Genomic DNA, 11,656 nt, shown 5'->3' with positions numbered 1-11,656 from the left:
AATTATCTACCCTATTGGAAAAAACACAATACCTCTGTTTTAAACTATTTCCTCTACTTCACACCTCTGGGTCTTCAACATGCATGTGTGGGAAGTACAACCTGGACTAGTTCTTCTCCTTGGATCTCTGTACCACACAGCCCTTCTTTCACTTACACAGCAAAATCTTCTCTCTGGGTTTAGTGTGCCTCTGTGAACCTGATCTTAGAGTTTAGTACTGGTAGCCAAGTCTGTGGGAAGATAACGTATTAATACACCAATCATTTTTATAGACAGAGTTGCCTTGACATAAGGCCATAGTGAGAAAAATGGATGCCCAACATCAAGCTGCAGTTTAAATCTTGACTACACGTTGCATTAAAAAACATCTCAAAAGTCCTCTTTCCTCTTTATATATGCTCAGTTGCCCAAATTAGTCCATTAAGGTACAAAAGAAAGGTCTGTGAAACAACTCAAATGGCACTCATCTCAGAATTTTTCCTTAATAACACAAGTCTATAATAACCTTCTCTTGAAGAAAACTAGACTCTTTACTCAATTAAATGCAGCTTCTGAAACAGTGGACTCTTTTGAGCCTTCAATTTGCTTTCTTAAATTTACATTTCTGCCAGAAAATCTTGCCCTAAGCCTACTTTACCTCAAAACCCAACTTAAACCTTGCTACTCTCCCTGCTAACAGGGATGTATCTGTTTTTATACTCTTTCAGCCTTTTCTTTCTTCTCTAGAATCATCTTTCCCCAAGTTACCCACTCACATAGCAGTCATCCAAGACTACACTAATCTTCATTGAAATATCCTTTTTTGATGATAAAAATAGTTATCAAGATTAAAAACCAAATGAAAACATAAGCCCACAGGGTCTTGGATGTTTTCAAGAAACTGAATATTTCCTAGATATTTTTATATCTTAAGACAGCAAAAAAAAAAAACAAAAAAAAAAAAACCAAAAAACAAAACCCAAAGCCCTGCTTTGTACTGAATAAATATTTAATTGCCATTTAATATAAAAGGCTAAGCTTCTTCTAGTATTCTAATGTCCTTATCCTTGATGAGCAGATGCCATTGTGTCCATTAACAAAGAAAATGCAAAACATTATATTCCTTAGGTGGAATTTATCTTTGCTTCCTCTGATTTTGGAGATTTCCTTCAGACACTGTAGGTTCCAGATCTAAGCTCCCTGGACTCAGCTTCTGATTCTAGAACATACAGGACTGTCTTTCTTATAAACAGTTTGCCTTCTCCCCCATCCTGGCTAAACCTCTGGATTCACACCTAGTAGATACTAACTTGCCTAGTTCACATGTTGACGATCTCCCTTGGGATCTGGTTACAGAGCTTCACACCTCAATGATTTCACTTCAATTAACACTTTTCAAATGCCTATTCTCATCTTTGGATGTTGTTTGTACAAATTTTACAATCCCCATTTTAAAAATACAGACTGGAAACAAAGATCGATAATAGAATAGAAAGGTAGTTGGATGGACAAGTTTATGTGGGAACAAGATATATGTGATGCAATCCTGTTCCATCTGAGGTGCCTTTGGGAAAGGCAGCTGAAAATACGAGGCAAGAGTTCAGGTGACAGTTGCAACTGGAAAAGAAGAAAGTAGGCTATTGAATCAATATGGAAAAAGATGTAACATTTGTGATTTGCCAGGCTTAGCCTGGGTCTTCATGCAAATGTTGATTAAGGCAATGCCCTAGGCAACAAGTAGTAAAGGGTCAGAACTCTTGACCAAAGCAGGCAAATGGGCTGAAAATCACCCACCAGAGCCACACTGAGCATGTGCACATCCAAATGGTCTCAAATCCCATGTGTATCAGGAGGGAGAATCAGAACAAAGTATTCCATTGTAGAAAAGTGAGCTTACCATAGTTCATCCCAAAAGTGATCTAATATTTTCCCCTCATCCCATCAGCAGTTCTGCCTTTGTCCTTGACCCTTGGGTCTTTCTTTCACACACATAGAAACTTTTACTCTCAAGCCTCCCCAGTTTTTTTAGTGAGATACATCCAAATTAGGCATTCTTCCTGTGCTATGTGGTAATTATTCCTCTTGAATTTCCACACAGAGGGGCAGACTTCATTTAGACTGGACTTGGTCTTTGCAGTACTTAGGGAAAGCCATTGGTGGTCCCTTTTCTTCTTCAACTTCTGCAATAAACTGGGACTACTACATTTTAAGGGAATGGACATCTAAAACCATACAAGGGCACAATTGAAGCAAAATAAAAGGTAAGAAGGAAGTGAAATAACAAAAGATAAGAGACTTATTTGAGGCTTTTAGATGCTGTTTTTAGCAGAATGTAGAGTGCAACTTGGATGGAAAAATATTACACAAAAGTGATAAAATGCCCTTTTATTAAATGAAGCAATAAATACATTAACAAATAAAAGTAACAGAGTCACATGTTAGGTTTATTATATCCTACATAGCATAGCTACGGTTTCCTGGAAGAGAGGAAGTTTTTCACAAAATGAAGAATCCAGTACCTGATGGTGCAAGAGTCCTCATTCAAATTGCATTTGTAGGAATAGTGACATTGCTTGTAAAAAAACTGATTCTGGATCCGTGTTTTTCCTCTGGGACATCACTATGTTCCTCATCCAAGATTTTAGATTTTCAGCTGTAATCCTGGAATCATACTCTTTTGTTCTAGACAAATACTACATTTTTGTAGGTGCAGTTGTCCATATAGTCTATTACATTTGTATACCAGGGCCATTACTTGAGGAATGGTGAAATAAAAACTGATCATTTAGTGGACAGTTTCATTTGGTGACTAGGAGTTGCCTGCAATGTAACTGATGTAGCAATGAAATGTCGGGTTTCAGTGCAAAAGTGAAATAGAATTTTAATTGTTTTTATTTTTGATGACCTAATTAAACTGATCTATTTAGCCTATTTAACATTGGATCCAATTAGTGAAAATCAATTCAACTTTTATCATTGACCCTTGAATTTAGTAATGATTTTCATCTTAAACATCTGGTACTTTAAGACCTCATTCCACAGGGAAGATTAGGGGGAACCAGCTTCCTCAAGAATGATCAGTCATAGTACAGATGGTGAGGGGTCTAATGATACTGTCTTCATTTGGCATGCAAGGAGAAAAGAAAGGCTGGAGAGGCTCTTGGAAATGAATATTTAAAAGACTATAGATAAGGACTTTGCTGGTGACATTGTAAAATGCTATATGTCCACATTCATAATCAAGGAAAATGCCTAGATTATGCAAAGGTTCAGGTATTACAAATGCTTCCATCATGTCATGAACCCAGAGAATGAAATCGCCTCCCATTTTGAAGCCTGTAAGAGAGAACACATCTGTAGGCAGCAACTGGCACTTCCTATCAATGGATTCTCTACAGATCCCCACTGACCACTCAGTCTTGTCTCCCACTTCCACTTCCCAGTAATGCCTTCCGTGGGTGAATTTCTGAGCACCCAAAACGATGAGAGCATGGTCAAATCTCTCTGGGTTGTCAGGAACATCTTGACGACTACTTCCAACTGTCACACTTTTGAGATCTTCAGACAAGAGGAGACAGGGATTGGCTGTTTCAGGATCCAGGGTTATATTTCCTGAAAGGAGATAAAGCATTTTAGATTTGAACATTCTAGACTTCAGAGGTCAACATCAGAGAGCAGAAATAAAATTCAGGAAATTGTGTAATTCCCTATCATTTATCTTTGTCCCAACTAGGCATAGCGTCAGTCATTACTTGGAAATCAACACATTCCCTGAGCAATCCCTTCTTTCCTGCACTTATCCATTCATTATTTCTTTCATAATCCATTTCCATTTAAAAAGCACCTTCTGTCCACACACTAATATTGCAATCATTACTTGATCAACATCAGAGAATAGAAATACTTAAAACTAGGGGAAACTCTCATTATGATGCTTAGTCCTAACTGGGTGCAATATCAGTCATTATTTAGAAATTGACATTAACACATTCCCTAAACTGTGCATTAATCCATTCATTCATAAATCAGCAACCATTAATAAGGTGATTTTTCTCTGCAAGCAATGTGTGCTTCTTTGAAGTATTTTCTGAAGGAATGAGTTGCTAGTGTCATTTTAAAAATACAGGTATAAATCTTTGATCTCAGATATGCATTCAGTCTTGGTAGAAATAGTTTTCTCCGAAACTTGATTTCAAAATTTGTAGCCTTCAAACATGTTTTATAGAGTCTGCTCTTCAAAGGTACTAGTCCTCATGGAGCTTCCAATGCCTCAGAGAATATATTTTAAAAATAGGCAATACTATTCAATCAGGATGAAATAATTATGTTCCAGGGAAGGATATTATCAGAAGATTAAGTAGTTATGACTTTCTTCTGAAACAAGAAAGGAAGAGAGACATTGGGTAGATAGAATCCAATCATGGAGGTCACTAGAGTCACTAGAAAAGTTAAAAACATTAACCAACCCTCTTGTGGCTTACTCCATCCCAACATGCACTGACCCACCAGGCTGACACATGGTGCTCTGTTAGGGACACCACAATGACCCCTTTGATCAGCTTGAGGAGGCACAAATATAGGAATGTCAAGACAGCTATTGGGATTTAAAATCTATCCCCTTCCCATCACCACAGACAACCAAAACCAAGATTGCTTAGCTATAGATGTACGTCATGCCCATCATATTTACAGACATGGTATATAAGGTGAAAATTCAATATTGGCAGGGATGCTGGAGCACAGGCACGCTAGTTCACTATTTGTGGTGCCACGATTTGGACTAAACTTAAAAAAAAAACAGCTTGAAGTCATGCAAAAAATTAGAAAAAATTAGAAAAACTAATTATATTATTTGACCCCTACATGCTTCTTTGGGGTTTTTACCAAAGGAAGACATTGACAAGGAAAAACAATTCCATCTGTATGACAATATTGGTAGAAGTACTTTTATCTAGGGGCAAGTAAGTGAGAAATATCAAATCCCGCTGTTGGGGAATGGCTGAGATAGCAAGGCAGTCTTACGATGGAAGGTCATCAGCACGTCCCTCATCCCAAGGATTCGGCACCGAGGCCACTTTTGGGAAGCAGCCTGTGGACACTGAAGTAGCAGGGCCTCACTCCTACAAAAAGGACAGCTACTAGTTACCCTTCCTACTAGCCCCAGGTCTTATGACTTTCATATTGAGCATTAACCTAATCACAGATTATCAGAGATAAATTATATTCCCAGACTCCATCATCACAAATGCTGTATTTTTGAATGAATTTGTCTAATGTGAGCTTACCTTTCCAAGGTGCTTCTTGCATCCTAGGGGGAGAAAAAGAAACCAGTTTAGTCTCCTTGAGCCTTTGATAATTCCCAAGATATTGTCACTTATAGAGATCACAAAAGCCTCTCTTCAAAGTCTTCATTCCCCTGGAAGATACTACTCATATACAACACAAGATTATAGAACTTAAGATGAAGAAAAGGGGTTTAGAGCCATACTCTGACACCTCTTTAGGTGCAACTAATCCAACCTCCTCCCTCTAGAGAGGGAGAGAGAGAAAGATCCATTGTGATAAGAATCTCATTCTCCTTTTCCTTCCTCTTCCTTGCAAAGAAAACCTACTTGACAAAAATAGCCTGCTTCTTTCTCAGAATGGGAGGGTAAGTGCTGGTGAGATCAGAGGGTGCTAAGGGATTGGGAGAATGTGTCTTGCCCCATTTGAGGATTGAGGTAGTTATGCATGGTTGACTACAATTTACCAGTTTTTTAATTCAATAAGGCCTGGAAGACTGAATGAGAACCTCAGGAGGCCTCAGTTCTCCTCTTTGTGCCCTCAATTCAATCCTTCCCATCTCCTCTGGCAATTTGACTTTTTTTTTTTTTATCATCTTCTCTCCCTAATTCTCAGTCTATCCTAATCCTTCCCTTCTACCTATCAAAATGTCCAAGGTCTCCTCATTTTTGGAACACTTTCACTTGAATCTACCATCTTATGTGTAATTATATATATATGTATATATATATATACACACATACATATATACATATATATACACACATACATATATACATATATATACACACATATGTGTATACATACAAACATACTATGTTATAGAAAGGCTTATTTTATTCCATAAATTAAAAATAAAATAAAAATTTAAAACAAAAAGTAATCCCCCAAAAAAGAAAAAAAAAGCTATCCTTCTAGACCTTTCCACTTTTCCATAAGCAAATCCCTCCATCTACCCTTGTACCCTCATTGTCTGTACTTCCTTTCCTCTTTCTTCTTGAGCCTTTACGATCGAGCTTCTGACCTCATCCCTCCAGTGAAACTATTCTCTTCCATCAAGCAATGACTTTCACATTATAAGACCTCAGCTTCTTCTAAGCCTATGTTTTCCTTGAGTTTTCATAAGCATTAGATGATGCTTATGTAGACTACACAATAATATTATAAGATAGTTATAGAACTGGTTGAATGGATAAATTCAAAGACTAGATTTAATAGGCTGGTATCAACTTGTTTGCTAATTACTCAATGGGGTACCTGAGGTATCTATGATATTTTATATTTTTATACATGGTTAATATGGAATCATAGATGGCATGATCATGAAATTAAGGGATAACCCAAAGTAGGGAAACCTAACACAGTGGAATAAATTCAGAAATTAAAAGACCTTAACTGCTTAGAAGTATGTATGGAATGATTTTACACACACACACACACACACACACACACTTTGTGTCTCATGGTAGCCTTCTCTAGGGCAAGGAAGGGAAGGAAGGGAAAAGGGAAAAGAAATATACACGATAACTTTATTATAGATTTTAAAAGAATAGCAAATTGTATATAATAGATTTGCAGTTTCATGTGAACTCATCTTTTAAAATTATGCTATGTTATGGAAATGCTTGTTTTATTCCATAAATTAAAAATTAAATAAAAAGTTAAAAAAACTCTATATGGAAACTCATAGGATGAACTAGACAGGCATATCTTTGAAAAAGATTGGAGGGCTTTTATGTTTTAAAATCAGTATGAATCAGCTGCATGATGTGATAGATGACCCTAATGATATCTTGAGCTCAATTCAGAAAAGCTCAAATTCCAGGAATGAGGAAGCTGTAATCCCTTCTGCACTCTGCCCTCATCAAATAGCATCTGCAGTAGTGCATTCAGTTTGGGGCAATAAGTTTTAAAAGGACATTGTTAAGTTGAAAATATCCAGAGGAATTCAACCAAGATGGTAAAGAGTCTCTATTTTTGATCAGGTTAGAAAGAACTAGGGATTCTCAGCCATGGGAAGAGGAAACATAGAGGACAGATGTGTTCAAGTGTTTGAAGGCTTGCTAATGCAAAGGACTTGTATTTGTTCTCTTTTTCCCCTAGAAGGCTGAAGTTGAAGTACCAGTGAGAGATTTAAAGAGACAAATATAAGCCAAATAACAGGGAAAAAACTCTCTAACAATTACATGCCTTTTTGAAAAGAGGAATTGCTTCATTGATTCTGAATAAACACTTGTGACTAAAACGAAATATCGGGTCCCAAGTTGCCCAAGCATTCTCCTCTAAAAGACAAACCTACTTCTCCATTCACCACAGGGAAAGTTCCATTTGTAAAATTTTCTGTTTCTTAGAAAAATAGAAACAGAGTTGGAAGAGTTCTCAGATTCTTCCTTCTCACATGCATGAATCTTTTGGGATAGTGGAACATTCCAGAAGAATGTTCATCTAGCCTTCCCAGTCTTCCTGTGGCATGGTAGCTCACCATCTCATGAGGGAGATCATTGCATTTTTGCACGGTTATAATTGCTAGGAAGTTTTCTTCAAGTCACATATTTTTTCCTGGCCCTTCCATTGGTGCTGCCTCTGTCCACTGTGACCAAGCAAAACATGTATAACCTCTTCATCACAACCTTTCAAATGGTTGAAGATAAAAAGTATTTTCTCCTGTAACCTCTTCCACTTTTAAACATTCTCACAGTCTTCATCTGATTCATCTATGCTATCCCTGCTTGCCCTTTTCTGGACACAGAACAACACCCTTTCTGAACTATGACATCAAAACCTGTACAGAGTCCTCCAGATATTATCTGGTGAATGTAAATTACCCCCCTGAAACCCAAAATATGAGGAAAGAATAGGGGTGGCGTGGAGAATAAAATGCTTGGGGTGAATTTAAAAATACCAGGTTAAACTTATTTAAAAGCTATAATCATTCTTTTTAATGTCCTGGGGGTGGCATTCCATGCCCCTTCTGCTCATATCTTTCCAAAACACCACAACATTTTTAGGGGGCTTTGATTTGTTGTTTTCAAATGCTTACCAGGAGCATCTTTGAGGCTGGTCTTTCTAAGACATGCTCTAATTCTCCAATTATCTTGTGAAGGTGCTGGATATGCTGGGATGTTTGTGCTTCACTCTTGACCAGTTTCTCCCAGTTTTCTTTCATATGATTTTCCAGGCATTCAAAATGTTGCTTTTCACTCTCAATCAAGAACTGGTATATCTTTGCATATTCAGACGCAATTATCTGTTTATAAACCTGCATCTTCACCTGCCAGGAATGAAATTTGGATAAGTAAATGATCCAATTATGGTTATACGTGTTGTTCCTCTCTACTTATTAGGAGTTCTATTGAACTAAGAAAATTCACACTTCTCACTCTTTGACATAGTTATGCTTTTTGAACATTTATTTTTCCTCTCGCTCCTGAATTCCTCACACCCTGGTAGCTGTTCACAGAACAAGACAGAGAGACACACACCTTACATTGTTCCATATTCTTTTTCTCATTACTGATTATGATGTGAGCCTCCTTTGTTTTTTCCTTCAAATTCTCCAATGTTTCCTGGAGTTTATTCTGCAAGAGAGATGTGAACAGTGAAGCCCAAGGAGACACACTTTAGATTCACAACATCTCATCTTTCAGAAAAGAAGTTTACAAAGGTCGGGAAGTCAACTGTGAGTCAGAGACCCACAGGTTCCTTAGCCCTTGATATAAGGTATTAAACAATTAGCTAAAACAGGGTAAGGACCATCAGTGACTAAGGACAGAGCCAAGTGAAGGGACTACCATTTTCCCAAGGATTCATGAGTAGGAAAATCTTACCCTGTAGCTCTCAGCAGCCTTTTCCAAAGGAGAGACCTTGTGAAACGTGTGTTCCCCAGAGAAGAAGCAGGCCTGACAGAGAAGCTTCTGGTCATCCTCACAGAACAGCTCCTGGACCTCCTGGTGTTCTTCACAGAAGCTTGGGCCTTCCAGCAGTTGCAGTAAATGAGGTCTGATCTGTCTGCCAGTGATGGCTAGGTCACTCAATTCCCGATTTGTGTAAAAGCGCCTGGATTCATTGACTGCCTTACACTCCGGGCAAATCCCCTGTGTAGATGCTCCCTCCCAGGATCGGAGCAGACAAGCTTTGCAAAAGGTGTGCCCACAGGGGACAATCACTGGCTCCGAGAAATAGTCCAAACAAATGGCACAGCTGAGGTTACGCCTGAAACCAGCAATCAGCTCTAGAGGCTCCATGTCCCTAGACCTTGAGAGAAAGAAACATGCTATGTTTTCACTCCTAGAACCACCCACTCAGTTGTTTCCCTTTTCTTTCCCCTTTTAGAAATTTCTTTTGATTTTAAAAATTGTCCATCACCTACATTCCTCAATATATTCCTTCTCCTCCCTCCCAGAGAATCTCCTTTTAAAATCAGATTATAAAAGATGTTTTTAAAGGAGGAAAGTTAACCATTAAAAAAAAAACCAATGTGACATTATATTTAGTATTCCAAAGACATACACCCTGATTCAGGACAGTGGAAACACTGTACCCTTTGAATATAGAGAAGCTTATATATTTTGGATATTAGATCATTTTTAGAGAAACGCCACAAAGATTTTGCCTTCAGATTTTAGCTGTATTGGTTTTGTCTGTGAGAAGAATTTCCAATTTTATGTAAATGGTGTAAATTTTATGTAAATTTTTCAATCCTCTTTATTCCTTGTTTGGTCACAAACTCTTGTTCTATGCATAGAATTGAGAGCTCATTCCCACCTTGTGCCCCAAATCTATTTTATGATGTGACTGTTTAGATCTAGGTCACAAATCCATTTGGAACTAATCTTGGTAAATGTGAAGTTCCAACATAAACCTATTTTCTTGCAGACTGGTATCCAGTTTTGCAAATATTTGTTAAATAGTGAATTCTTCCTCCAGGTTCTGGGGTTTATGAAATTATCAAACACTATATTATTGTGTTTGCTAGCTTCTGTATGCAGTGGCACTAATCTGTTCTAATTTTTTATCTCTATTTTTTAAACCAGTTTTTGGTTCATTACTGCTTTGTAATAGTTTGAGATTTGGTACAAACACAGAACCTTAGAGAACATCCCCATGTAGGACACGGATCATTGTGCTGAAAACAATCTGAAAAGAAGCAACCAAGAGAGGTTAGGAACTGGCAAAGAGTTATCACGAAAATCAGCTGGAGAAGTGGTCAAGAGTGTCAAATACCTCACAAGCTAAAGACTAGCATTAAGAAAAGAACTGGAGAAAATAATCTTCCTGCCACAGCTAGTATTCCAGAGCAAATCCTGAATCTCAAGAAGCCAGGCTCTGTTTCAAGGTCTGTCCAAAAGGAAATTCACATTCATTGGAAATCTCAGGTCTTGGGAAGTCAGAGACAGTGGAGACAAAACATCAGAGCGGACTTACTTTTATCAGAGAGACTAAGCATATGTTTCAGAAATCAGTGCACACAATCCCATTCATCATAGACCTCTTCATATCACATTCTGTCTTCCCTCTGATGTTTTTTTGAAAATCTGACAAAATTCAGAAAATTTTCTATCCCTAACTTCTCTATTAAATATCAGTGGGGTTTTCTCCCTATGGCTACAAATTGGGCCAGGAGAAGGAATCTGTCTGCTCCTTGCTCCCTCTCACCATATTTCTCCTCTTCCTCTCTCCTTAATCACTCTGAAAACTATTTTACAGGGTGGCTTCATGTGTCACTCATCCTTTTTGATGAAATAAACTGATTTACAGGTGGATTCCATTTCTTGTCAAGTAACCGGCTCACCTGTTCTCCTTCTTCAGGATTTTAATATAGTTTATACAGATTTCTCCTGAGACCCTAGCCTCCCAGTAGTTCATTAACTTTCTCAATTATAATGACATATTCACAATACTTCAGCATGTGATCACATTGATATCATGTCATATATCTCACAATCACTACCACATTTCCTTGATTTTAAATTTAGAAATCACCCCTTTTCTCATAATCTTAAATCCTTCCATTTACCCCCCCTTGTGTCACTCTTCCTAAACCAATTTTTTTCATCCTCACCATGATTCTAGTCAACCCATGCCTTTTATCCCAAAGTTTCACCACATTTTTGGATTTGCTTTTATCTCTTTCCTATTTTATTCCCTTTAGTTGACTTACTCAAAAATATTGTGTATTGTGCCTTTGAATTCTTGTCTCCTTGTCCTATCTGAATTCATGCCTTGTCATTTATTAAGCTAATCATAGCTAGGAAGAAGGAAAAAAAAACACTTATTCTAGAAACGTTATTATAAAAGCCGGAGTAATGATCAGAAAAATGTAGGTGTCACTGATAAAATTCACTTTCTCAATCAATACCCCCCCAAAAAAATCCTTATCCTAAGTTCATTAACA

General features: G+C 37.6%; 1 protein-coding gene across 1 annotated transcript; it reads right to left on the bottom strand.

The window, feature by feature from the left end:
• Positions 1-2,349: 2,349 nt before the first annotated feature.
• LOC140511990 (probable E3 ubiquitin-protein ligase TRIML1) lies at positions 2,350-11,000 on the bottom strand. Its single transcript, XM_072621347.1, has 6 exons — positions 10,687-11,000; positions 9,090-9,516; positions 8,745-8,840; positions 8,303-8,533; positions 5,265-5,287; positions 2,350-3,591 (listed from the first exon to the last, which is right to left on the bottom strand). The coding sequence occupies exons 2-6, from the start codon at positions 9,504-9,506 to the stop codon at positions 3,570-3,572; spliced, it is 789 nt and encodes a 262-aa protein (XP_072477448.1). The 5' UTR covers positions 9,507-9,516; positions 10,687-11,000; the 3' UTR covers positions 2,350-3,569.
• Positions 11,001-11,656: the final 656 nt, after the last annotated feature.

Source organism: Notamacropus eugenii, chromosome 6 (assembly GCF_028372415.1).
Source record: "Notamacropus eugenii isolate mMacEug1 chromosome 6, mMacEug1.pri_v2, whole genome shotgun sequence".
NCBI lineage: Eukaryota > Metazoa > Chordata > Mammalia > Diprotodontia > Macropodidae > Notamacropus > Notamacropus eugenii.
This window is presented reverse-complemented; position numbering and strand designations above follow the sequence as displayed.

Excerpts from the sequence above, each read along its gene's own strand:
- LOC140511990 (XM_072621347.1), bottom strand. The coding sequence starts at position 9,506 with ATGGAGCCTCTAGAGCTGATTGCTGGTTTCAGGCGTAACCTCAGCTGT. Across the intron at positions 8,841-9,089 it reads AGGCTGCTGAGAGCTACAGG|AATAAACTCCAGGAAACATT; the intron begins GTAAGATTTTCC and ends TCTCTCTTGCAG. Across the intron at positions 8,534-8,744 it reads AGAATATGGAACAATGTAAG|GTGAAGATGCAGGTTTATAA; the intron begins GTGTGTGTCTCT and ends CATTCCTGGCAG.